General features: G+C 34.1%; 3 protein-coding genes across 3 annotated transcripts in view; 2 read left to right on the forward strand and 1 right to left on the reverse strand.

The window, feature by feature from the left end:
* Positions 1 to 430: 430 nt before the first annotated feature.
* Positions 431 to 5038, forward strand: LOC149895569 (calmodulin-like protein 4). The gene is made up of 6 exons (XM_090118967.1): positions 431 to 522; positions 605 to 635; positions 1326 to 1439; positions 1814 to 1905; positions 3358 to 3465; positions 4029 to 5038. Exons 1-6 carry the CDS (start codon positions 520 to 522, stop codon positions 4128 to 4130), a joined length of 450 nt encoding a protein of 149 aa, XP_089975093.1. The 5' UTR covers positions 431 to 519; the 3' UTR covers positions 4131 to 5038.
* A 3951-nt stretch (positions 5039 to 8989) lies between these two features.
* Positions 8990 to 12419, reverse strand: LOC149895570 (uncharacterized). Its single transcript, XM_090118966.1, has 4 exons — positions 12006 to 12419; positions 10942 to 11026; positions 9895 to 10013; positions 8990 to 9423 (listed from the first exon to the last, which is right to left on the reverse strand). Exons 1-4 carry the CDS (start codon positions 12145 to 12147, stop codon positions 9251 to 9253), a joined length of 519 nt encoding a protein of 172 aa, XP_089975092.1. The 5' UTR covers positions 12148 to 12419; the 3' UTR covers positions 8990 to 9250.
* A 461-nt stretch (positions 12420 to 12880) lies between these two features.
* LOC149895571 (uncharacterized) overlaps positions 12881 to 27266 on the forward strand; it is a 53136-nt gene continuing 38750 nt past the window's right edge. Inside the window, exons 1-12 of the mRNA XM_090118969.1 lie at positions 12881 to 13325; positions 13938 to 14063; positions 17797 to 17929; positions 18253 to 18320; positions 18938 to 19042; positions 19267 to 19346; positions 19839 to 19918; positions 22466 to 22583; positions 22837 to 22973; positions 25560 to 25670; positions 26011 to 26125; positions 26544 to 26610. Of these exons, the coding sequence (XP_089975095.1) occupies positions 13050 to 13325; positions 13938 to 14063; positions 17797 to 17929; positions 18253 to 18320; positions 18938 to 19042; positions 19267 to 19346; positions 19839 to 19918; positions 22466 to 22583; positions 22837 to 22973; positions 25560 to 25670; positions 26011 to 26125; positions 26544 to 26610 (1416 nt within the window). The 5' untranslated portion in view covers positions 12881 to 13049. The remainder of the gene's footprint in view (positions 13326 to 13937; positions 14064 to 17796; positions 17930 to 18252; positions 18321 to 18937; positions 19043 to 19266; positions 19347 to 19838; positions 19919 to 22465; positions 22584 to 22836; positions 22974 to 25559; positions 25671 to 26010; positions 26126 to 26543; positions 26611 to 27266) is intronic.

A 27266-nucleotide genomic window follows, 5' to 3' on the forward strand; every position in this document is an offset into this window, starting at 1 on the left:
TCTATGCATTGCACAGATAACTTACGTAAGCTTTCTTTTGAAATTAAAGGTAATTAAATCTGAATCTTTTTTCGAAATTAGTATTTTACGGACTTAGAATAAAAAAAGCCAAGAGCCATATTATTATCTGTAGTGAGATACATTTCATAAATTCTTGAATTTCATTGAAATTGAATCTCTGAAGATTGGTGTATTCACAACATGTTCGTTTAAAAGCATTTAAAATATGTTCTTTTTTCTTCAAAAACAATGCTATAATAAACATTGTTAATTAAATTTCTATAAAAAGTTGCACGCATTGCCTTTTTCAGAAAATTAAATATCAACACAGATTATATTGTGTCAAACAGCTGCTGTAACCAGTATTGTCATTATCTGTGGGCATTAATGTCTCGTACTAATACCTAATCTGTGATTAATGTCAAAAGTCAAAACTCGAGTAACTGTTTCAAGTGCAGTGATCTTTTATTTATTTACTTATATTATTTTCTTTACTTTCTACGAGTTTTTCTTTCTAAAATGGTAAGAATAATATAAATTACACTTGTTTTTGTATACAAAACCAATATCGTGACTATATTTTAGTACTTCTTTTTATTTCCAGGCTCGATATTTCAAAGAACAGGATATTGATGGTATGTTTTATCTATTTAAACATCTCATTATGACTAAGAGATAATAAAACTAATCAAATTGTATTATTTCCTTCTCCTTTCTTGTTTTTAACTTTACGTAAAATAACATTAAGGTACCTATATGAAATAAGTAGCACAAGTAACAGTAACTACTGAAGTCATTATATCCCCTATCTCTAATGCATTACAACGTTCGCATTTGTAGTCTAAATGTTCTCTACACTTTCTTACATCACTATAATATACGTCCTAATAGAATACTACTTCAAATTATAAATAAATGATTTTTCTGTGTTTCTGATTTAAATACAATATTTAAATTAAAAAAATAATAATTAAACTGCCTTGGAATGGTCAGAACTAGCCAAATTTTACCAATTGGAAGAGTAAAGCTTTCAATAAAAAAAGACGGGTTGCACTCCAGGAGTGCCGGCAGAAGTGAAAAATTGATTATTAACGTTCAGCATGTTTGATATTTTGGAATGGTATCCGTCTTAGGCATGGAATATAAAAGCTAAAAAAAAAGTCCGTCTTACGCTTTTTCGATCAGGCCACGTGTCCTGACGCGAGTTTTAGATTTTATACCCAACGCCGCTAAAGAAGTTTTCACTTCAAAAAATCATCAATATTGGTTCACCTCAAATTCTAATTTGAACATTGTGCATTTATCAACTAAATGCTATTTTTCAGAGTTCCGTGAATGTTTCTATCTCTTCGCGCGTTCTGGCCAGATCACGTCCCTTGATGAGTTGACGGTTGTCATGCGTTCGTTGGGAATGAGCCCAACTATACAGGAACTTACAGGTATGCTTTTTAAGTCTATATTTTTGTTAATATGTGTGATTTAAACAAAAATTAAAATCATAATAATCTATACTAATATAATAAAGCTGAAGAGAGCTGAGAGATTAGCGCATTCAAACAAACAATTGTTTGAATGCGCTAATCTCAGGAAATACTGGTCCGATTTGAAAAATTCTTTCAATGTTAGATAGCCCGTTTATTGTTTATAGGCTATATATCATCACACTAAGACCAACAGGAGTGGAGCCACGGGGGCGAAACCGCGCGGACAGCTAGTATTAAATACTTACAAACTTGTTTGCGGAATAAAAAGTTATGAAGAAGCACATAAAAAACACAATCTCCTGGAATGACTTAAAATGTTTATATTTCAGGTTATTTAAAAGGAAAGGGAGGGAAGATGTCATTCGCAGATTTTCTAGAAGTGATGCATATTCATTCTAGAGCAGAAAATCTACCACATGAGGTAAGCTAAGTGTTATATATATATATTTTACTAAATTTCCACACATAAAAATAGTGCCTGGCAGAGATCACTGCTTAGTGATAAGGCTGCCAATTATGCTACATCTTTCTGGTACCATATTGTTTATTTTTATTGTTTATTGTTATGTAATGATTGTACTACAATAAAGTGTAATCTTATAACCACTCAAGTGCTGAACGACCGGGAGCCGGTCGATCCACATTCAGGGGCTTGTGCGTTGCGACCGGCTCCCGGTCGATCAACAGTCGTGGGTTTTGCGTTCGCTTTATAAAACGGTCTAATAACCTTCCTCTTTCTAACTTATATGACATGTTAAGGAAAGAACAGGCTAGCTATAAATCAAGATAACAACATAACCACATGATTTAAGTGGCCCACTTTTCATGACACATTGAGTAGGTAGTTTTTTGTACAAAAAAATAAACAAGGAATGTGTAAAAAAAATGTATGGGAGGGTATGATGTTTTTATTTTCTCGTAAGAAGAGTGTAACAAAGGATCAATAAATATTAAAATCTCACTGAACAGCTGTTTTAATTTTTTATTAGCAGACAAAATGTAACAAAAATTACAAGGGTACATTTGCTTTGACTTACAAGTTGTTTTTATTTATTTAAATGTTACCATGTTTTGACAAGGCATAGACTATTTTATTATCTATGAATATACATATATACTTGCAAATGTGCTAGATAAAGGAATCTGAGATAATCGACTTTAAAAAAATATTGGACCGCCAAAAACCCCAACTGCGGCGGCACCGGGAGCCGGTTCCGCACAAGACCCGATTTTTGCAAAATGGCTCCCGCACTTGAGTGGTTATTACTATTATAAAGGCGAAAGTTTGTTTGGATGTATGGATGTATGGATGTTTGTTACTCTTTCACGTTAAAACTACTGAACCGATTACAATGAAATTTAGCACACATATAGAGGGTAACTTGGATTAACACATAGGATAGGTTTTATCCCGGAAATCCCACGGGAACGGGAACTATGCGGGTTTTCCTTTGAAAACGCGGGCGAAGCCGCGGGCGGAAATCTAGTAAATAATAAATAGATAGTTTACTAATACAACATTCAATCTTCAAAAACGGCACACTAACGCACACACGATTAGACGACAAAGTGAGATGGCATGATTCAACTATCGTGAGCGAGTTTGTTTATTTGAACGCGCACATCTTAGGTCCAATTTGAAAAATTATTACAGTGTTCGATATCCCATTCATATATTTTAAGGCTATAGGCTGTAGGCTATATATCATTACGCTAAGACCAACAGGAGCAGAGCAATGCGGGTAAAACCGCACAGCACAGCTAGTTAGCCATATTTTGACATACTTATAACTACTCACATATGTACCTTGCTCAATTTTTATCTCTATCTATGGAAACAAATATTTATAATAATATTAATTATCTTTGGCAGGTTGTGAACGCATTCAGAGCGGCTGACAATGACAAAAAGGGCGTAGTCCCGGCGAAGCAGCTGCGTAATCTGCTGCAGAACTGGGGCGAAGGCCTATCTGCTCGTGAAGTAAGTAGAACATTACGTCTCTATCGATAGATGAGTTTTTAATAGTAAAATCTATCTTAATATATATAAATCTCGTGTCACAATGTTTGTCCTCAATGGACTCCTAAACCACTTAACCGATTATAATAAAATTCGCACACCATGTGCAGTTCGATCCAACTTGAGAGATAGGATAGTTTAACCATGTAGGTACCACGGGCGAAGCCGGGGCGGACCGCCAGTAGTTTATTTTATAATAAATACTACTTGATTATGATTATAAATGTAGGAAAAAATGTTGCATGATTTTATTATTTTTATTGCCATGCACTTATTTTAACTTAGTGAATTGTGCAAATTCAATTGGAATTAATTTGATAGTGATTAATGAAATTTCCTAAAATATATGAAATTTAATATAAATTTAGGATTTATTCATACTATAATTCCCTGGTATTACTTATTTAATTTTGATTTTCCAAGCATAAGATATTTGAACATCTTTAAAAACGGTATCCAGTCACTCTCAAGTTATAGCAACACCAAATTATATAGAAATTCATTAATTTTTTTTTATTTTCCAGGTAGACAATATATTCCGCGAAGCGAACGTCTCTAACAACGGTCTGGTGCATTATGAAGATTTTGTCAAGATCGCTTGCGCTCCAGTACCGGATTATTATTAACTACCCTACTTTTTAATTTTTATTCTACCCTCATTTTTTGTAAATTTCAAATGCATTTTATTTATATGCTATATGTACAGTATTAAAGTTATTTAATAAAAATTGTAGTATGTTCAATGTAGTTTTTTTTTTGTACTAAAATAAAATTATGAATAAATTGCATTTTCAATTTACATATTCCAATTATTTAACTTATATTTGAAACATTCCTTATATGTGACTCAATTATATACTGTTTTGATTCCAAAATGTTATTTTAGAATGTATAACTAATTGTCAATCTTATATATAAAATTCTCGTGTCACAATGTTAGTCTGCATACTCCTCCGAAACGAGTGGACCGATTCTCATGAAATTTTCTGTGCATATCGGGTAAGTCTGAGAATCGGCCAACATCTATTTTTCATATGTACCACGGGCGAAGCCGGGGCGAGCCGCTAGTAATATAATAAATGCTTTATTTACCTGAATATAATATTTTGTTATGATTTGTGACACATTTATTGTTATATTTTTAACCGACTTCAAAAAAAGGAGGAGGTTATCATACAAAACAAAGTTTTGTATTGTCATCTCGTATTGGTGTGTAATTCATTTGTACTTTATTGTAATTAAAAAAAAATTATAACAGAACTGATATACTAAAGACGTATTACTAAAATTATATTTTTTATAACAACTAGCGGTCCGCCCCGGCTTCGCCCGTGGTACATGTTTACGTTTTCTCTACATAAGAACCATCCTCGTACTTCAAGGAATATAATAAAAAAAGAATTATCGAAATCGGTTCAGCCGTTCTCGAGTTATGCGCTTACCAACACATTTTGCGATTCATTTTTATATATAAGAAGATGTACATAATGTATTCCATTATAAGCAAAGGTGAAAGGTAAATAAAACGATATATTTATTAAACTGTGTTTTATTGCAAAATTTAACAAACTCATTGATATGGAACTATTCGAGTGGTCCATTCGCTAACACTTCAAATGATTATAGAATAACTCATTATTAGAATAACATATATTATTGTTTGTAAGAATGTATGTTTGTTACTCTTTCACTTAAAAACAGCTGATCGTATCTGTATGTAACTATGTCCCGTCAAAAACCGCACACACACGATTAAACTTCAAAGTGAGATGGATGATTCAACCTTCGTGAGCGAAAAAGAGACAACAGCACACAATAACAAGTAAAATGTGGCCAAATTGCCACATTTCGACGTGCGACTCCAGGTGCGCTGCCTGCCTTTACCAACTCTTTTATTTATAAAATATAATATTTTGGATCAGTAAATAATCTATTAGTATTTGTGAATATATTAATCCTGAGTTATTTTATAATCAAATGAATTACAAATTGTAAAAACACTATTCTACAAAGCACTGTTTTCACTGCAAACGTTGGATTAAAATACAATAAAATATAACATGTTGTAATAAAGAATAGAATACTATAATCATATGACATCTCACAAGTTCGAGCGAGACGACGTATGCATGAGCGAGATAGCATAAAGCATTCTATTCTTTAGCACAGATTATAATTGTTTAAGTGGTAGGTAAACTGTATGTGTATAATTCGAAATTAAAATTAGAATAAGAAATGGCGGTTTAATAAATTCATAAAATTCTTGGATTCTTTTTCTAAAATGATAAAATAATTTACTTATGTAAAATAACAATTTATACAATTTTCCTTTGAATCATAACTCAGATTTGAATACTTTAACAAAATCAAGAAAATGTTGTGTGGTTTTATGAAACCACGGTAAAAGTGAAACTGTTCGAACGGTTCCGAACACTGCTTTGTGTAGCGCATGTCGCGTGACGGTCGGCTGCCGAGTAGGTATACCTACTCGGCAGCCGCGATACACGCGACATGCGCTACACAGACCAAAAAGTTTGAGACGATGTAATAAAAGTTTCACTTTAAAAATATAACATTCTAACTTAAACCATACACTCGGCTACATAGTTTTAAAAAGATAATTTAAAAAATGACTAGTATCATCAAAAACACATTTTCGATATAAATAAAATACTTCCATGGTAGTATTGCCAATTAATACATACACATTTACTTATAAATTAAAAAAAAATGTGTGCGTGTACTAGTGTACACACGTAAGAAGTGAAACTTCTTTATGACCTTATTTTTCAAAAAATAATTTACGTAATGCAACTTTAAAGAAATACGTCAAATCACGCGTAGCGATAAGAAAAAGATGGCGCGTAACGGAAAAATGTCACGCGTACATATTACTTACGGTGGCCTGGAAGAGATCGCTACCTAGCGATAAGGCCACCGTTTGTACACTTTGTTTTCCTCTTAGTCTTACCTGTACTTTATGTGTCTCTATTTCTTTTGTGTGTGCAATAAATAATTAAATAAATAAATAAAATGTCACGCGTAACGAATGTTACTTACATTAAATTTTGTTCCAACCCCGATAAAGAAGTTTCACTTCAAAATATGTCATGACATTAAACCCGTTACATTTAAAAACATAAAGAAATGAGAGACGAGATTAGAGCCAGTTTCACGACTTGCTGATTAAATATCTGATGGCCTATTCAACACTATTTAACATACACATCATAAAGTTAAAGATTTTTGTTTGTTGGTTTGATCGCGCTAATCTCACGAACTAGAAGTTAAAATTGAAAATGTATTGAAGTGAAACTTCTTTAGGCGCGTTGAGAGTAAAAATTCTAAGGTCGCACCATGGCAATACCATCACGTCATGGAGTAAGACGACGATTTTGGTAACTTTGATTCTTGACAAAGAAGTTTCACTTCTGACACGTGTGCTTGGCACACACGCTCTTTTTTGTGTCGGACAGAATATTTTGTCATTTTAACTGTCAGATAAGCTATACAGAACATATCCACAAGTCGTGAAACTAACCAACATCTGTAACAACTTATTACGTGTCAACTAACTATCCTATTTATTATAAAACAGATAAATATTACCGAAATATATTTATTGTATGTAAATATATTCTTGCATTGGCACTGGTGTAAGGTAGAATTGTTCTAGTCTATGGTCGATTCAACGAGAATTGAGGAGCAATAGATTATAGAGCATTATGATCGTACCACAGTGGAGCAAACTCCTTGTTTTTTAAAATAGTTAACGTATGAGTAGTAAGATCTTCAATGGAGATCAATCAATAGTCAGACGAAACTTTTAATTAAAAAATGTGTGCGTGTACTAGTGTACACACGTAAGAAGTGAAACTTCTTTATGCCATTATTTTTCAAAAAATAATTTACTATATGCAACTTTACAGAAAAACGTCGAATCACGCGTGTTAGGGATAAGAAAAAGATGGCGCGTAACGGAAAAATGTCACGCGTAACGAAAAAACGTTACACTAATTTTTTTTCCAACCCCGATAAAGAAGTTTCACTTCAATAATCAGACGTAAAACGCTGGCCCATATGGTGTAGCCCATCATGGCAATAACGTCACGTCATATCATGGTGTAAGGCGACGGTTTTGGTAAGTATCTTTGAATCTTGCCTTGAAGTTTCACTTCTGACACGTGTGCTCGGCACACACGCTCTTTTGTTCATTTTTTTTATTATCTGGCACAAAAATTGCGCTTTTTGAATTATGATCAAAATTTAGCTTTTTGCTTTTCAATTCTCACCAAACGGACTTATAGTAAGGCGTCTACAAATAACTAGGAAAAATAGTAGGTAGAGTTGAGGAAAGTGAGATAAAAGTGTTATAATATAAAAATTTGGCCTTACTCTTACACTATCTAGCGTGTTGAATTGTCTAGCTAAGTCTATGTCTAAGTGTAAGCTAAGCTATGTAAAGCTATATAGGAAAAGGCAGCTCAAGCGATCTTCCGTACCTTCTAGTTCAAATTTCTAGTTCACTTAATTTGAATATAACTTGGTAGTGGCATTCTTTACACTTTCATGTGAAGCGAAACTTCAAAACATACATCCATCTCTTTCTTGCCCTCTACGTCATATGAGTCGCGCGCTCGAAATTTTTTTTCACGCTTACTCACATGATTCATAACACACTCGCTACACATCCACACTCTCTAACTCATACTCACTACACTCAAGAGATACAACTTCTTATCGTAATGATACGTATTCGATGTCTCACTCAGACTTAGTAGAACAATATGTTTAACTCACTCACACTCATGCCATAACGTCCCAACTATAAAGTGAACTAAAAATTTGACACAAACTAACTTCCACTAGGAAAAAAAACCATTTCACCATAATAAAATCGACTATTCGAGTACTCTCGACTTTTTCAGACAGTAAAATATTTTGTCAAATTTGTGTATCATGCGAAAAATAGTGTCGTCTTTTTCACTCTTGCTATAAAGTGCATAGCATTGTTTCGTGCTATAAAATACGCGACTTTTGTTTTAATAATCCTAATTTACTTCAAGCCATTTCAGCTAACTTAATTATTTTGGTCGTGGCTTAAATATATCAACAAAATTCGAAGAAAAATATCAGAGAATAAAAAGTACATAAAGCTATTTAAAAATAAGTATGTTGGTCGAAATTATTATATTTTAAATATGGCCTGTTTCGGCAAAGAATAAATCAGTCAATTTATATATTTTTCTTTTGAAGTGTTACTCATAAAATTAAATTGATAAAAGGTTGTATGTATAATTATCTCTTAATAATACCTCTTAATAAAGTTCACCGGAAAATTGGTTTTGTTTATGGCAAACAATAATGAAAATTCTAACAGATTTGTTGAGCAAAAAGATGACAGAAATAGGAATAGACAAGCTATTTTTAGTATACGATTTGTAAGACAGGTAATTATTATAGATTGTTTAGAAAAAATCTAAGTGTAGGTTACATGCAAAATAGCTCTACATTTCGTCAGGGTTCTAAAAAAAGCTAACGAACATAAAATTTTAACATGTCATTTCCTACAAAACTAATTAAAACTAAATAATATAACATGCCAAATAACAAATATACATAGAAACAATAAACAATTCCCAAAAAACAGACAATGCCTTGATAACTGGCAACCCAGATAACAAACGTCACCCTTAACCAATCAAGTGCACATCACACAGCCTAAAATTGCGCGACAGTTCGACAATCAAACGTGCTTGTTCTTAGTGTTGCCAGCTTTCCGTCGTCTAAAATTGCCCATTTGTCGGAGAATTTGGGCGTTTTCATCGTCAACTTCCCTTTCCATGCCCGAAGTGCCAGGGACCGTGCCCCATAGTTTTATTTTAGTCGGTAAATATATTAATCCCAAAAGGGTGAGAACTGTAAGAGAACATGTTGTATATAACACTTAGAAAACGAAAGAAAACTTAGACATACAATAAAATAAGATAATAGATAACATAGTAGAAAAACGATAGGTAATTCTAAGAAATATCAAACATATATTGAAAAAATATTATTTATAAGATTGCAATTGGCCGAGATGATTAATTATCATTCGTAGGAATAAGAAAACTTGTAGCCACAGGATATTTTATATGTACCTTTTATGTACTTTTCAATATCAGATTAATATAAAAAGGGATGGGTTATAAAATGTAAGAAATATAAAACATACACATATATTATGTACTATGTTCAAAATATTTTCCGCAAACGAAACGGAAAATTAAATGGTTATAACAAATCAAAATCGGTTCAGTAGTCTTATCTGCTACAAATAAACTAAAAACAAAATGAATTATTCCTCTCTAAAATACATACAAATTAATAGACAAAGATTTTACTCACTATTCAGCACGCATGGGAATACGACGTAAAAATTGAGGGTAGTTGAATGGAAGTAGAACGCCTCTGAGAAGTATAGTATTATGGTCAGCACTAGCGACCAGTAGCCCATAGACACCACACTGAAAATAGTAAGGTATCGGGTAGGTATCATTTCATAATACATTAAGACTATCTTTAAAAAAAATCCCATCAAAATCTGTTGCGTACTATTAAAGGTCTGAACATACAGATACACAAACGTCGGAAATCGACTTTGTTGCATGCAATGTAGTGATTATCACTATTACTACATAGTATAAAAAAGTCGCTTTCTCTGTCCCTATGTCCCATTGTATGCTTAAATCTTTAAAAATACGCAACGGCTTACGAAGCGGTTTTTTTTTTAAATAGATAGAGTGCTTTCGGAGAAAGTATATTATTTATTAAGTTATATACATTCATAACCAAGTGCTGAATGTTCTATGAACAGATTGCATTTACACATACATAAAAAAGAAAAAAATTATACAAAGCGGGCGAAGATTTTTAAAGTTGAGTGCCCACTAAATCAGTTCAGACAGATAATGTTAATTTAACTCATTCGTTACTTGAGGTTCAATTGATTTAAAAATGAATACAAAATCTATACCACACAATTATGTCACAACTACAACATGTTGCCCTCGATATTATGAAGATATATTTTTCAATATACTCTAACAAGCTTAGTACTTGATTCTCAATGGAAATGAGGTTGTGTCAAGAATCTGATTAACGAGATCAAAGATAGCTCCACTTAGACACAATATCTGTATCTATATTAATACTAGCTTTGCCCGCGACATCGTTCGCGCGTGCGTAGATAACAATTTAAATAAATTATCTATAATAATATTATAAAGTTTGAACATGCTAATCTCAGGAAGTACTGGTCCGATTTGAAAAATTATTTCGGTGGTATATAGTCCATTTATCGAGGAAGGCTATAATTATATCATCTCGCTAAGACCAAAGGGAGCGGAGTAATGCGGGTAAAACCGCGTAGCACGGCTAGTGTAAAATACTTACGGCCTGTAATGTATGTATAGTGTGCAATGTATCAATGCTAATGCTTTTAACACTGAAAACATTCCCAGCATCCGTGATATTGTACCTGGAAATAAAAAATGTTATAATTACAACGTATAGGTAGTGTAGCGGTAGCGGGTACAACTTGGGGTAGAGTGGCCATAGAAATTAGAAAGCCCCGCCTGGAAGAGATTGGAGTAGGCCTTTGCCAACTGGCAAACGGACACGCTAAAAAAGATAAAACCTACCTTATATTACATACATGTCTTCAAAAGTCTGATCATAATAATAAAATAATTTACAACAATGAATACCAATGATATTATAAGTAAGAACTAAAGAGATATAGATATTAAAGATTTTAAACACTATTGTAAGTTATGCTTATATTATACTCTCCCCGTGACCATGCTTGCAAAGTTTGTGAAATGCCGGGAAAATAATATCTATACTAATATTAAAAAGCTGAAGAGTTTGTTTGTTTGTTTGAACGCGCTAATCTCGGGATTTACTGGTCCGATTTGAAAAATTCTTTCGGTGTTAGATAGCTCATTTATCCAGGAAGGCTATAGGCTATCATCACGCTACGACCAACAGAAGTGGAGCCACGGAGGTGAAACCGCGCGGAGCAGCTAGTCATGAATAAATTGCGTTTACAATCAGTTAAAATCGTTAATTTCTAAATGTAGAATACTCATGTAAAATTAAACACTTTTTAGGTTATTAATGCTCCGAAAATTCAACTGTTACCAAAAATGTAAGTATTTAAAAAACATTCTCTATCATAAGCCTATTTCTCATTTACTTGTGTGGTCTTTAAATAATGAAAACAGTATATAGTAACTTAGAAATATACAATCAATATTCAATAATTTACCAACAATTATATGTTTTTTATTTTTTAAATTGGCGTTCTCTGTAGACTGCAGTTTTGAAGACACAGATAAAAAAATGCAGAGATTATTTGTACCATGTGAATAACAATAACTTAACACTTGTATAGTCATTTCGTTTTAAGGACATTTAGCTGTATAAATACGTATAAATTTTGAATTTAAACTTACCGTCGAAATGATCATTTTCAGGGTTATTACTAAGGAAAGATCTCTTCTCAATGTACGATCTCCCGGCGGTACCCAAGTCCATGAAGGCAACAAAAGCTATCCATCCACGGAACGCATACAAAACTTTATTTTGAACTGCCATAATTTAAAGAGCACTTCTCCCGTTCCGATAGACTAGTATCCAACTTTTAGCACCCCTAATGTTAATTTAAAAGCGGCCTATAAGAATCTACCTAGATACAAATTAACATCGATGAAGCAGCCAATAATTGAATTAAGCAAGCAGGTTTCTAACTAAGAAATAACGCGCGTAATTTTAAGCGTGCAGCGCACTGCGGCATTTTACCTGTATTAGTTATTTTTATGTGTAAAAATTATATTAAGATCTCGAAAAAATAAAGATCGCGCAAGACATTTTTATGTCAACAATGGAAATTGTCAATGTCGCTATTTTGCAATCTATTTTGTCACATTGTGTCATTGTCATAAATTCATAATGTACAATTAATATTGCCATCATGTAACAAAGGATTATTATTAAGAAGTGATTATGAAAATATAATTTTTGTCTTTTATGTGGGTTGTTTGATTTGATTTAAAAAGCGTAATATATTTCTTGGTTCTTAGAATGTTTAGTTTGATAAAAAAATGTTTATTGATTTAAATAAATTGTTAACAAAAGGGAATGAAATGCCCATCAACCATCGATTCACATGAAATTAATAGTATAAAAACATTATATTAAATAACTGTATACTTAACATTTTATACAGGTTAATTACTATAATTAGTTTTATTTTATTTTGCTAAAAAATAATTGCCATATGAAATTTGATGCTCTATCCGTCTGCGGCTGATCACAAATACCTAAAAATATCGTCGCCATATTGGTATTGTCAAAAACTTCGGGATCTATCGGTGTGCAGGAGAAAATGGTTTTTCACATCATACAAAGCATTTCAGAACAACCACAGTGATTCCGTAGAAAGCGTTTGGACTTTAGATGTTTCGTTTTCCGCGTTCCGTACGGATTTCTGTTTGCAAATGATGTTTCCCATGCAGAAATGTTCGGGGAGCGGGACGGAATCGGAGGCCGGTGGGATAGGTATAGGCAAGAGTTCCTTGCCTTCTGACGAGCTGGCGTCAGCGGTGGCTGCTGTGTCGGACGAGATAGGGGATATCCTGAAGGATGAACTGGGCGATGCGGACAGGGCGGATCGCATTGGTGCCGAGCTCGCCGATCTTAGAGCGGAACTCGGTCTCCTCGCAGGCCTTGCTGACGAGCCTCAACAGGATTTCCCGTCTCTGTTTGAAATAGCTGTGAGTAACCCTATCCCGTCCTTACACCACCCTTTTACTGTGTCGTTGACCTTTAGTTTTGACATGTGACATTTTTCCGAAAAAATTACATTGTAATTGCATATTGGAAACAAAATGTGCAGCCAAAAGTTTTCAAAGAAGCACTTGTTGACAAAACATGTAGTGTAGTTGGAAATGTTGATTGATCTTTTCAAAACAGCTCATTATCATAGTTGTGTTATTGTTAACTGTGAAATTTATATTGTTTATTTATTGACATACATTTGTAACATTTTTACATTTATGTACGCTGCTGGCAGAGAATAACTTCATATTTTAAACAAATTCTTCAGATGTACAATAACTTAGCGCACATATTTTATTAAGGAATAAATAAAACAAAAATAATTGTGTAAAACAACACAGTATTATAGAATTATATTAAACTAGCGGTCCGCCCCGGCTTCGCCCGTGGTACCTACATGTTTAAACTATCCTATCTCTCAAGTTGGATCAAACTGCACATGGTGTGCGAATTTTATTATAATCGGTTAAGTGGTTTAGGAGTCCATTGAGGACAAACATTGTGACACGAGATTTATATATATTAAGATGATATGTGTATAACTTCAGATCGGTCACCACGCCTCTGGGAGTGGCTCTTCCACGTCCTCCTCTTGGTCGGGCGCGCGCAAGCCGAGGCGAGTCGCGAGGCCGCAGCGAGCGCAAAGGAAGCGGCCCATCGTTAAGGGGAAGGAGGTATGGGGCTTGTAGTCTACTACACGAAATATTATTATTATTTCCTAAGCTATAATATTCTAATTATAGCTTACTGCTAACAAGCACAGAGCTTCTTGTCAGCTATTCTGTGTAGAAACTGCTTTCCTTGTTTATGATAATTCAAAGTGATGAAGTTATGGTCTCGGCATTAGTATCATCTCCTGTTATAGTTAAGATTTTATAACACACTATTTAGACTAAAAGCCCGCATATGAAAAAAATATGGGTCAAATGAACCACCAGGGGTCATATCTAGAACGAAAGAAGAGCAAAAAATAATAAGATTCATCACTATGCCGTCACTTGTAAGCTGTCCAACTGAGTGCAGATGAGAATTGAAAAGTACAGGTAGACTCGGTAAATTTTGGTCATATATTTTTGTACGGCATTCTTAACCATCGATAGATCCATTAAAAATAATAAGAAACCGCTCAGTGCCGTACAAAAATGTTGGTCCACCAAGTCGGAATTTTTATTTAATTTCCGAGAGTTACCGGGGGTAAATTTGGTCATTTGACCATGTACGGCATCTGTGTCATACTATTGCTATACTGCTTTTAATCCATTATTCCGCAACGCCGTACAAAAATCATGGGGACAAGGGGAAAAAATCGAGAGTTGTAATCCCCTCTCTTTCCCCACTCCAGGGGGTCATTTGACTAAGTACGGCTTCGGTTCCAAAACATTATCTAGCACTCAAAAGTACTATTAAAAGCAATGCCGTCAAAAAATAATTGTTCTTTTAAATGTATACCAATAATCATCTTAATTTCATCGAATTCTTGATATAAAGAGCTGTAAGGTCATTTGACCCTGTACGGGAACTTTTTTTTTAACATGATATTGTAAAATTCAATTGTTGTATAGTATTGCCGTTCAAAAGAAACCGTTCTAAAAAAGTTATAGAGAAATGCAAAACCAGAAATTTTGTTAAAGTTTAAACATCGTAGATTAATGAAATATAATAGTTTTCTACACTTTATTCGTTGTTTTAAATTGTATTAACATAGATAAATAAGGAAAAAAGGATGCCGTACATTTTTGTGCAGACCACATCTTTTAGGCTGATGAAAGCGACGAAAGCTACAATTTTAAGGGTGCTTTATGGCCATTTGATACAGTACGGCATTAACATATTTTTACCCAACTACGGCAAAGCAAAAGGAGGGTTATGGTTTTGACAGGTCATGTATGTATGTTCATCTATTCCCTCGTAACTTCTAAACTACTTATCAGAATTCGACAAATGACATATCATTAGAAGCGTCTGAATTGTTCACTGGATAACCAGCGACCAGCTAGCTAAAGGCTATATGGGGTTTCACAAAATCTAATGTGGCGCCCTCTAGCGGACAAAACATACAGAGTAAAAAAATAAAGTTAAGATAAATATGCCGTGTTTGGTATCATTTGAAAGCGCTTTACTTGTACATTTTGAATATGTATATATTACTAGCATTTGCTTGTGACTTTACCTGTATTCATGGGCTGATTGCATATAATTCACATCTTTTCGTTCATAGCTTTTTTATTAGTTCATCAATTTAACGGAGTCCATTCCACTTGACTCCGACTTTCCAAGGTGATAACACTGGTCTGCAAAAAAAATTTTTTTCGCGCTCCTTCTTATTTTTGCACAATATTATTATAGAAGTGATACTTCTGAACAGAAATTAAGTTTTAAAAAATTTGTATCACGTCTAGATTTTTTGTGGTTTAATTTGAAAGAAACCCATTTTTTGTTCTAAGAATACATCGATATTTTAATAATTAGGCTTAAATACAATTAATAATGTCAAGAAAACCATTAAAAACTATAAGACAATATAATTACACATTATTTACATTGTTTCAATTAGTAGTTTTCTTTTCTTTTAATATTTTATGAGGAGTTACGCGACGAATCGATCAAGTAAAATCAGCAAGCTTTGCTGCCAACTTATTATCTATATTTTACTATATTTTCAGTTAGCTTTTCCGTATCTCCTCTCAAACTTCAGGTGAAATGTTTCATAGTGGACACAAATAAAGTAATAATAAACAATAATAATTTAAGTCTTATCTAAGCTCCCGCATTTGCAGTCCTTTAAAGACCACACTAAAGACTCGCGCTTTCAATATTGCGTTTCAAATTTGTGTTAAAAATCCATAACACGTGATTCAATTTTGCTTTATGGTTGAAATTATACACCAATTTTCATCAATGTATGAACTATCAGTACAGTATAAAAATTTTACCAAAATATTAGGATAAAATCATCAACCGTCACCTTAAAACTTTACTTTAAACTGAGCGCCGCGGAGTCATGATGAGAACTACGAAAGCCCATAAACTCCCGACAAATTAGTGTTAAAAATAATGTCTTCAGTAGATATCGTTCTAGTTTTATAATTTCAAGTCGTTTTTGTGATGAAAAATATCATATAGACCGAATAAAATAGCATTATTGCAAGAGAGACTACCAAACAATACAGAATTTTGAGGTATTTAATAACGACAATAAAAAAAAATTTAGACGTGATACAAAAAAAATGAAAGCAGATCTAGATTCAGCATGTTAAGGTGTCCCTGTTTATCATATTTTTATTGAAAGGAGGATTTCTTTGCAGACCAGTGTAATTAACCACCTCGAGCTTCTTAATATTAATGTATATTTATATTTTATTATCAAAATATAAAGCAAACATTTCGTTATATGGATTTTTTCTTTTTCAGATTTAACTCCTTTGAACCAACGAAAATGTACGGCACATGAAAAAATATTATCTATGCATAAAATACTTTAAAAATAAATTTATTTCGTGTTGTGTCAAATGACCCCCTGGAGTGGGGAAAGAGAGGGGATTACAACTCTCGATTTTTTCCCCTTGTCCCCATGATTTTTGTACGGCGTTGCGGAATAATGGATTAAAAGCAGTATAGCAATAGTATGACACAGATGCCGTACATGGTCAAATGACCAAATTTACCCCCGGTAACTCTCGGAAATTAAATAAAAATTCCGACTTGGTGGACCAACATTTATCACTGAGCGGTTTCTTATTATTTTTAATGGATCTATCGATGGTTAAGGATGCCGTACAAAAATATATGACCAAAATTTACCGAGTCTACCTGTACTTTTCAATTCTCATCTGCACTCAGTTGGACAGCTTACAAGTGACGGCATAGTGATGAATCTTATTATTTTTTGCTCTTCTTTCGTACTAGATATGTCCCGTGGTGGTTCATTTGACCCATATTTTTTTCATATGCGGGCTTGTAGTCTATTAACTTAATCCTACTTTTTATAATTTTTACTTTAAGCAACTGATGGAATTTCATTTTATAGTTTAAATTTTTTAAATAAATTTCACGCAGATGTCCCGCTGTCGCTACGCGGTTCATCTACCAAGCATTTGCCATCATTTTCTCTATTTTCACCCTATTGTAGTGTTAGTGTTAAGATATATAGCTTGAAAATCAAGACAGGCATTATGTGTTGATTGTTCGTGTGTGATGAGAAAATAAAAAAGACGTGTGGCACTCGGGGACTGCCGCGGTAAGGCTATTGCATGCTATGCCTTCAAGCCACACCTCCGCGCCCGTCCCCGTGGGGAGCGTGAGGTTTTTCGTTACGCAATTTCTGGATTCGGTCCCCGCGCTCAAGGCCCGCGATAGAAGCTATGGAATAGCTTAAAAATAAATTTATTATTATTATTTCCTATACAGATGTGCCGTCGTCGTACCGCCGCGGTTCGTCGAGCGTCACTCCGCATACGACGCGAAACAATCGCGTCTGACGCGAGCGACGTTGGCGCTAACTCCGACTCGGACGACCAGTGGACGGAATTGGATGATACTTGTATGTATTATGTTACACACACAAAGAAAGAAAGGTCATTTATTTGATCATTTATTTTACATTATAATACAATTAAAAAGAGTAGTCTAGTATGTGTATTTTGAGACAGGTAAATAAGCGTTGAAAAGTCCTATTTGTACAGGTTAATATGTGTTAAAAAGTCAATTTTAGTTGTTATAACGCGTATGTGTGTGTGTGCGTGCGTGTGCGAAAATAAGGCTTTTGGAAAATATTGAAATTGCAGACTGACTTCAATTTAAGGTTAATTCACAACAATCTTTTTTTTCTGGTTTTGTTTACATTTTTATTATTATTTATTTCAGCTGCGTCTTCAGACAAAGAGGGCGCTGGCGTTGATGACATCTGCCCGGGATACCAAGACAAGGGATCTGTAAGTATTCAAATACTGTAGCTTTTTGTATATGAAATAATATTGAAATTGGTTTAGTAGGTTTTATATATTTAAATTGATATAGTTTTCATCAACGGTTTTTATTTTTTATAAAGTAAGTGTGTACTTAATGCATAGAAAAAATCTGTTTTTTATAGGCCTAAATATTTTATATCGACTGGCTGGTTGGCTTGGTTGGTAGTGACTCTGCCTTCCACGCGATTGGTTGTGGGTTCGATTCCCACCTAGGGCAAATATTTGCGTGATGAACATCGATGTTTGCTCTGTGTCTTGGTGTTAATTATCTATATAAGTATTCATTTAAAATTATGAATGTGTAGCGTCAGGCTCCGATATTGTTTTAAAAAAGGACTCGTAGGTCTCCACAGCATCACTTGTATTATTACAATTAATAAAAATAAATATCAGAAATAAATTATAGTAAGCTTGTGTGCACTGGGCAACGGTCGACGAACGAATGACCCGGGTCGTGCGCGCGCTCTTCTTTATATTGGTTCACCGTCCATTATTAAAAAAAAATCCCTAGTTTGGAATCAGATCGTGCCGTATGTGAAAAAATTGTCCTGAAATATTTATTTATTTATTTTAATGAACAGCAGGTAGAACCGCCAGCGATGGGCCAATTCCTATTGCCACTGTTGAGCGCTGAACCGGCTCCGGAGCCGGAGCACTTCCTCATCAGACACGAGGACATACTGCAGGTGAAGTACATATAATAAAAACTAGATTTCCGCCCGCGGCTTCGCCCGCTTTGTCTAAAACCTAATAAATTATATACTAAAACCTGCCTCTTGAATAACTCTATCTATTAAAAAACCGCATCAAAATCCGTTGCGTAGTTTGAAAGATTTAAGCATTCAAAGGGACATAGGGACAGAGAAAGCGACTTTGTTTTATACTATGTAGTGATTAAATAATTTTCCAGTTGCTTGCGTCAGCCGAGGAGAGTGTACGCGACGAAGTGCCTCTGGACGATGACGTCACACTGGACCAACAGACGGACGTGTGAGTATTTATTTATTGAAGTGAAACTTCTTTATCGGGGTTGGAAAAAAATTTAGTATAACATTGTTTCGTTACGCGTGACATTTTTCCGTTACGCGCCATCTTTTTCTTATCCCAACCACGCGTGATTCGACGTATTTCTGTAAAGTTGCATATAGTAAATTATTTTTTGAAAAATAAGGTCATAAAGAAGTTTCACTTCTTACGTGTGTACACTAGTACACGCACACATTTTTATTTATTTATTTACGGTATATATTATGTAATGAGTGAATCTATACTAATATTATAAAGCTGAAGAGTTTGTTTGTTTGAACACACTAATCTCAGGAACTACTGGTCCGATTTGAAATATTCTTTCGGTGTTAGATAGCCCATTTATCATCTAAACTTATACTTAGTAAACCTTTTCTTACTACGCGGTTGAATTAGCCACCAAAGGTTTTTACATTAATTATAAAAATAAACACATAAATGTTTGTCCGTTTTCAGGTTATCGGAAAGCATGTTCGAATGTGAGGAGCCAGTCGTCACTCCGGAGGACGAAGCTGCCCTGTTCCATTTCGTCTGCGGTGAGAATTTATAATAATAATAATAAACACTTTATTGCACACACAATAAAACAAAATCAAACAAAAAATACAAACAAAGTAATATAGAGCGGTACAAAATAGGCGGCCTTATCGCTAAGAAGCGATATCTTCCAGGCAACCTTAGGATATAGGAAAAGTTTGAATAAAAATAAACAATTGGAAAGTAGAAGGAGCATAGCGAAACATAATAAAAGGTGCAAATAAAAGTAGTAAATAGATACATAAATACAAATATTAAAATATACATAGCGAATAGAAAGAACAGGATTTATTTTATATTACTAAATATTTCGGATAACGTCGGGAAAATAATATAAAAATAAATCGCGTTTAAAATACGTTAAAGAAGACGTGTGTCACTCGGGGACTGCCGCGGTAAAGCTATTGCATGCTATGCCTTCAAGCCACACCTTCGTGCCCGGCCCCCCTGGGGAGCGTGAGGTTGTTTCGTTACGGCATTTCTCGATTCGATCCCCGCGCTCAAGGCCCGCGATAGAAGCTATGCAATAGCTTATAAAATCTTTAATTTCTAAATGTATAATACTCGTGTAAAATCATAAACACTAGAAAATATGTTATGTCTCTTTTTTTTTTATTTTTGAAGTGAAACTTCTTAAGGCGCGTTGAGAGTAAAATTTCAAGGTCGCGTCATGGCAATAACGTCACGTCATGGTGTAAAACGACGATATTGGCATCGTTGAATCTTGTCAAAGAAGTTTCTCTTCTGACACGTGTACTCGGCGCACATACTCTTTTTTTATTTGTACAGCAGACAAAGGAATAACTGTACTATTTTAACTTTTGGTTGTGTTTGAAATTATAGAAAAAAAGTGTATTTAGAATTTCCCTTTGATTCCTAATTAGAATTATTGCAATAATTACAAGGAATTATATCAATTTAATTTTTAATTTCGAACAACGAAGTTTGTATTTTGAATTTCAAACAAAGGAGAATGGGCATTTTACTATGGAAGTTGGGCCTGAACACTTGAGTTGGACCAATACACATGAGATATTGATTTTATAATAGATTATAACACATACATGTCGGGAAAAATGTATATAAAAAAATAATCAACCGGGTTTTTGTACAGTCACATCAAGTTTTATTACTTTGTGTATAATATTTTTTGCAATTAATAACTGTTATAAGACAATGCCAATATCTTTATGTTACTCCTATTCACTTTCACTTACAAAGACGTACTAATCTGAAGCCTTCTAATAACCGAAATACACTAATATTATGTTTTGTAACAGGTACCTATACCGTGTTTATTATAATACAACGTAGTTAGACGTTTTTTGTGGTTAAACTCAGTCACTCCAGTGATATTTAGTTTTATATTCACTTCACTCGAATTAAAAACACCGTTATTGTGCGCAAAATAAATAAAACTTTTTGCCTTGACTGTACAAGAACCCGGTCGATTTATTTTTTTATTTTATTTTTTTCGTTAGGTATGTGTAATGATCTATCACAAAAACAATATTTCGTGTGTATTGGTCTTAGCCCAAGTTTCAGGCCCAATTTGCCCATTCTCCTTTCCTAATCATTCATTTTCATATGATTAATTATAAATTTCGGTCATCGAACTTTCAGTATTCAAAGCTTTCGAGCTTTTTACTAATTTCGACTATCGAGCTTTTCGAACTTATTACTAATTTTGAATATCGAGCTTTTCGAGCTTTTTACTAATTTTCACCATCGAGCTTTTTACTAATTTTCACCATCGAGCTTTTACTAATTTTCACCATCGAGCTTTTTACTAATTTTCACCATCGAGCTTTTACTAATTTTCACCATCGAGCTTTTACTAATTTTCACCATCGAGCTTTATAATAATTTTCATTTTTCACCATTGAGCTTTTACTAATTTTCACCATCGAGCTTTTTTCTAATTTTCACCATCGAGCTTTTACTAATTTACACCATCGAGCTTTTACTAATTTTCACCATCGAGATTTTACTAATTTTCACCATCGAGCTTTAACTAATCTTCACCATCGAGCTTTTTACTAATTTTCACCATCGAGCTTTTACTAATTTTTACCATCGAGCTTTTACTAATTTTTACCATCGAGCTTTTACTAATTTTCACCATCGAGCTTTTTACTAATTTTCACCATCGAGCTTTTACTAATTTTCACCATCGAGCTTTTACTAATTTTCACCATCGAGCTTTTACTAATTTTCACCATCGAGCCCTTTACTAATTTTCACCATCGAGCTTTTATTAATTTTCACCATCGAGCTTTTTACTAATTTTCACCATCGAGCTTTTATTAATTTTCACCATCGAGCTTTTACTAATTGCTATTGAACTATTGTATGTAATATACCGGGAAAGCACATGCCTTCGAAACAGCGAAAGCTATATTTATTTATTTATTGCTCTTAGATAACTTAAATATGAACACGAACAAATGGCGGTCTTATCGCTAAATAGAGATTTCTTCCAGACAACTGCCATATTAAGACTCTAGGGTCCATATTTATATATTTTTTTGTATAATTATGTGCAGCGGAGGAACAAGACGGTGATACGTCGCAGTTCGAGCCGGTCGAGGAGTGGCTGCTCGGCGTGTACCACTCGTGGTGCGAGATCAGCGCTCTAATGTACACGCTCATGGGGACCAATATGTAAGTGTTGCGTGTTTTGATATTTTTGACATTTCTAAAATGTTTTTTTGTGACTTTGGATATTATTTTGGACATGTTTTTTGTAATATTTAAGACAAAAAATGAAATTTTTTGACATTGAAACATTTTGATATTAACATTTTTTGGACATTGTTCTTGTGTTTTTTGACACATGGACGTTTTTTCGAAAAAAAAGTAGGATTTTTTTTACATTTTTTGGACATTCCTAATTTTTTTGTATTTTTTTGGCCAGGAGCGTCGACATGGTGAAGTCCGCGTGGTCGTACCGCGCCCGTTTTGGCTGCCACTGCCGGTTGTGTCTCAGCGCCGCGCGTAATGTGGCCGCGCTGAGGCAGGCCCTCGCGGGCATTGTGCGGGCGCTTGCGCATGGTGAGTGGGCTCAGAAAAGGGCTAGAAATGGCTAAAAATTAATTAAAGCGAAAAAATCACGAATAATTTAGTCGTTAGTACCGCCAGAACGCATTATAAGTCATGTTTTTTTTGTTTAATTACACTTTGTAGAACATTTTGATTGGTTGACTAAACTTAATTAGCAATCGGAACGCTCAGTGAGTAAAAATACCCTCTTTTGGCAAGCTAGAATGGTAAAAAAATACAAAATCGGCTCCATTTTAAGTAAATTTTGAGCCATTCCAAATATGGCTAAATTACTCTTTTGGGACTAAAAAATTTAAAAACGGGTTGAACTTCTGAAAAAGGGCTAGATATAGCCCGAAGAGGGCTAAGATGGCAACCCTGGGCAGAGCTTCCCCTTGGGCAAGTAGTGGCGAGCGAATGGATTAAGCAAACAGCCTCGCCAAGCAATTGCAAGCACTTGGCAAGCCTCAGTCATGGATAATGCTATACAGAACAAGAACTTATAGGTATATTAAGAAGAGCTGGAACGTCAACACATTTACACATTGCACATGTTAGGCCGGGAGATACTGACACAAAATTTCGGGCCATTTGTAACAGGATGGCGGTCTAGAGGGGTCTTAGTACGCAATGACAAAAAGAAAAATGATGGTCAGAACGCTGGTACCGGCGGACTAGTCGCGTGGGCGTTAGTCACACTCGTCGGATAAATAGCGAAAGTCCAACGATTTGTAACACAAAAATTTTAGAATTTACCGATAGCCCTTAAAAAAGATGTAGGCGGTAGTGTCATGCCATACAGTTACGATGTGACTTACAGTCCGCCATACCGACGTGAATGCGTTGATTTAAAAAAAACAATTCAACCATTTGTACCGGGCTCACTTTTGCACAGGTAACCATCGTCGTGCAGCCATTTACTAAAATCGCCATGCCATACTTTTCGGACGATTCCAAATGGTCGCCATACCGCGGAAAAGTAGCGGAAAGCGCGGAAAGCGAAGATTTGTAAATCGTTTGACTTTCGCTATTTATCCGACGAGTTCGACTAACGCCCACGCGACTAGTCCGCCGGTACCAGCGTTCTGAGTTCTGACCATCATTTTTCTTTTAGTCATTGCGTAATAAGACCTCTGTAGAACCGCCATTCTGTTACAAATGACCCGAAATTTTGTGGCAGTATCTCCCGGCCTATGTATATGTCATTTTTTGCAATTATTTATAAATACAGGGTGATGTAATTGGTGTAGTACGAATATCTAAAAATCTATGAAGAATTTTGTGATACAGTAAATGGAAGAATTATAGACTATTTTACAGTATTTAATAAAATCATTTAATTTTTTGTTCATTTTCATTAGAAATGTCAATTTTTCTCACCAAGGTGGAAATTTGGATGATAAGGATCTTGTTAGAGAAATATAAATTTTGACTAAAATCGGCATTTTTTTTTTCAAAAATCAAATAACTAATTAATAATCAGAGTTATACAAAATGTGAACTTTAACTTGAAAACTGTGTAAGAATTATTTAGAAAGGAAGCAAATGCTATTAGTCTGGATATGTTTAGTGACGTTTGGAGAAAGACGCGAGAACATGAGGAAAAATATATTCAATTAGAACCAAAAGTAGATAATTACACTGACTCATTTATAATAACATTAAGAAATTACGACAACGAAACATCGAGTTCTTCGAGCGATGAAAGTTACAGTGAAGTAGAAGATTACGATTATGATTAAATAGATTCTTCTTCTTCTCTATAGATACTGCTTTCTGAATTGGTGGTAAATGTTAAAACTGTTAAACTGTTATGACGATTCAAAAGTGCTTCTAGAAGAAGTCTAATTGTATAAATGTTTGAGTTTGAGTTTAAAACCAATAGTGTGAAAATTATACAATAAACATGTAACACATATTTGTTAGCGCGTATTGGTAGGTAGATATCTTTACTCGACTAAAGTCAGGAATTTAATTATTATTTGATAATTGAATGATTATTAATACTTTTATCCAATTGATTATTATTAGAATAAATAATTAACTTCATCAATTGATTTACTTTTAAATTATAATTTTACAGGTAAATTATGAGAGCTTTCATAAGTAATTATATTTGCATATACATATATATCTACAACGCACCCATTTTACAATTCAAGTCTAAAATGAAACTAGAGTCGCATTTATTTTTGAACATACTGTAAGTGAAATTGCATAAGTGTGAGTACTGTGAACATGCCAGCTTTCCCTAATTGACCGATACCGCTGCCGTATGTCTGAGAGAAAAGAAACCAGACATTACATATACTTTTGAAAGCGTTATACTACCAGTATTACAATTGTTTACCGTCGACCCTAATTACACTAGAACTATAATAAAAAAATGTTGTGTGGTTTTATGAAACCACGGTAAAAGTGAAACTTAGGCACAAAATTATCGTATTTGTACGATAATGACTCCGAACACTGCTTTATACCTACTCGGCAGCCGACCGTCACGCGCCATGCGCTACACAGACCAAAAAGTTTGAGACGATGTAATAAAAGTTTCACTTTAAAAACAATAATTTAATCTACATTTTTTTCAAATTACAGTGAGCAGTACAGCAGCCGTGGCCAGTGCACTTGTCAAGATGCTGCGTTTGAACGCGGGCGAGTTGTCGCCGGCCGCGTGGCACTTGCACAGGATCAAAGTGCCGGACGAAGGTGCGTTTAGTGCCAAGTGACAAGTGTTAAGTGTAGGGGGGAAGTGTTAAGTGTGGAGGGAAAAGTGTAAAGGAAAAGTGTTAATGTGTGATCTGAGTAAGAATAGGTTCGGTTTAGTGTTGTGTGATGTCGAAAATGAAAACGAAAGAAAATTTCTAATTTAGTTGAGCAATAACATTTTTAGATTAATGAATTACCAAAAAAATTAGTGTTTTTTGTCTTATTATTTTGGTAGCCTAGTAGATTGCGTTATGGCTGTCTTCAAATAATAGTTATTAGTTTTTTTTTATTACGTCCAATATTTTATATATTCATATATTTCAATTAAATCGATTTCCAGGCGCGGAGATAATACACCAGCACTTGGCAAAGCTAGCGAGCCAGAACGAGACAGCTGATCAGTTTGTGAACAAAGTCTGTCTCTGTCGCACGTACGATCGGCCTTTTGAAAAGCAGTGAGTGTTTATTTATAATAATGTTTATTTATATTTATTTTCAGGTTAAATAATATTAGTTTAATGGAAAAACGTTACAATCATTTTCCATATTAAAATATAAGCATATTTATTTATTTTATTTTATACTTTATTGCACACACATAAGAAAGTACAAATACAGAAAGAACATAAAATAGAGAAATATTTGTACAAACGGCGGCCTTATCGCTAGGTAGCGGTATCGGTAGTAGCTATGTAATATGTTTAAACAATTTTTTTTACTTGTAAACCAGCTACGTAATAGCTACCTAAATACCTAAATAAGTGTTTGTTTCACTTTGCTCGGAATAAATAATTTATATGTGCGTAGCTAGAAAATTTATTAATTTTGGTCCTTCGAGCCGGATTGTTTAAAAATGATAATTTAACATTACAGGTATGCTGTTGAGAGGTTTTTCAAAATATTGGAAAACTTCAAAGCCGCGTCTACTATCACTTTCAAGGTGAGTGATATTATATTTTAGTGTCTCGAGTCCGATTTGCACTTAACCTATTTTTTTGCGTTTGTTGCCTCAGAACTTTCGACTGGGTAAACTTGTTTTAATGTTTCTTTATTTATTCGAAAGTCGATGCTTTCTGGTGGGTTCCATTTCAATTTTGTCTAATTCTGACAATGTCGAGACGTGTTTTTTTTATATAGGGTTTCCCACCGTCGGTATACTAAGCTCAAAGAAATTTGGCATACGTTGAGTACGTAAAAAAAATTTATAAAATTCCAAACGCGTTTATTTTGAAATATGTAGATAAATTCTTAAAAATCTATGTGTACACCCATAACAAGTAACCCGCTCAACTTTGCCACGCGTATGTCAGGTATCGTTTAAGATTATGTTTTTATAGACAAAATGCTCACATTACCGAAGCGGTATATACCGCTAGAGACGAAAGCATGGATTTTAAGGAAAAATTTTGCAAACTATTTTTGATCTAATTTTGTTGTTTAAGTATTTTTTACTTGATAACTTGATAGCATTGAGTATAGTCGGATGGGTAGTGTTCACTATTGTCCGATTATAGTCGGATGGGTAGTGTTCACTATTGTCCGAGTATAATCGGATGGGTAGTGTTCACTATCGGGTTAACGATAAAAAAAGCGGGG

Source organism: Colias eurytheme, chromosome 31 (assembly GCF_061535395.1).
Source record: "Colias eurytheme isolate Ceu_HAF_F1 chromosome 31, ilColEury1 Martin Lab GWU primary, whole genome shotgun sequence".
Taxonomy (NCBI): Eukaryota; Metazoa; Arthropoda; class Insecta; order Lepidoptera; family Pieridae; genus Colias; species Colias eurytheme.

Bases quoted from the DNA above. Each gene is read 5' to 3' on its own strand.
- LOC149895570 (XM_090118966.1), bottom strand. From the start codon at position 12,147: ATGGCAGTTCAAAATAAAGTTTTGTATGCGTTCCGTGGATGGATAGCT. The intron at 11,027-12,005 runs GTAAGTTTAAAT...TTTTATTTCCAG, and splicing joins TGAAAATGATCATTTCGACG to GTACAATATCACGGATGCTG. The intron at 9,424-9,894 runs GTGAGTAAAATC...GTTCTCTTACAG, and splicing joins ATTCCCATGCGTGCTGAATA to TTCTCACCCTTTTGGGATTA.
- LOC149895569 (XM_090118967.1), top strand. The intron at 636-1,325 runs GTATGTTTTATC...GCTATTTTTCAG, and splicing joins CAAAGAACAGGATATTGATG to AGTTCCGTGAATGTTTCTAT. The intron at 1,440-1,813 runs GTATGCTTTTTA...TTTATATTTCAG, and splicing joins AACTATACAGGAACTTACAG to GTTATTTAAAAGGAAAGGGA.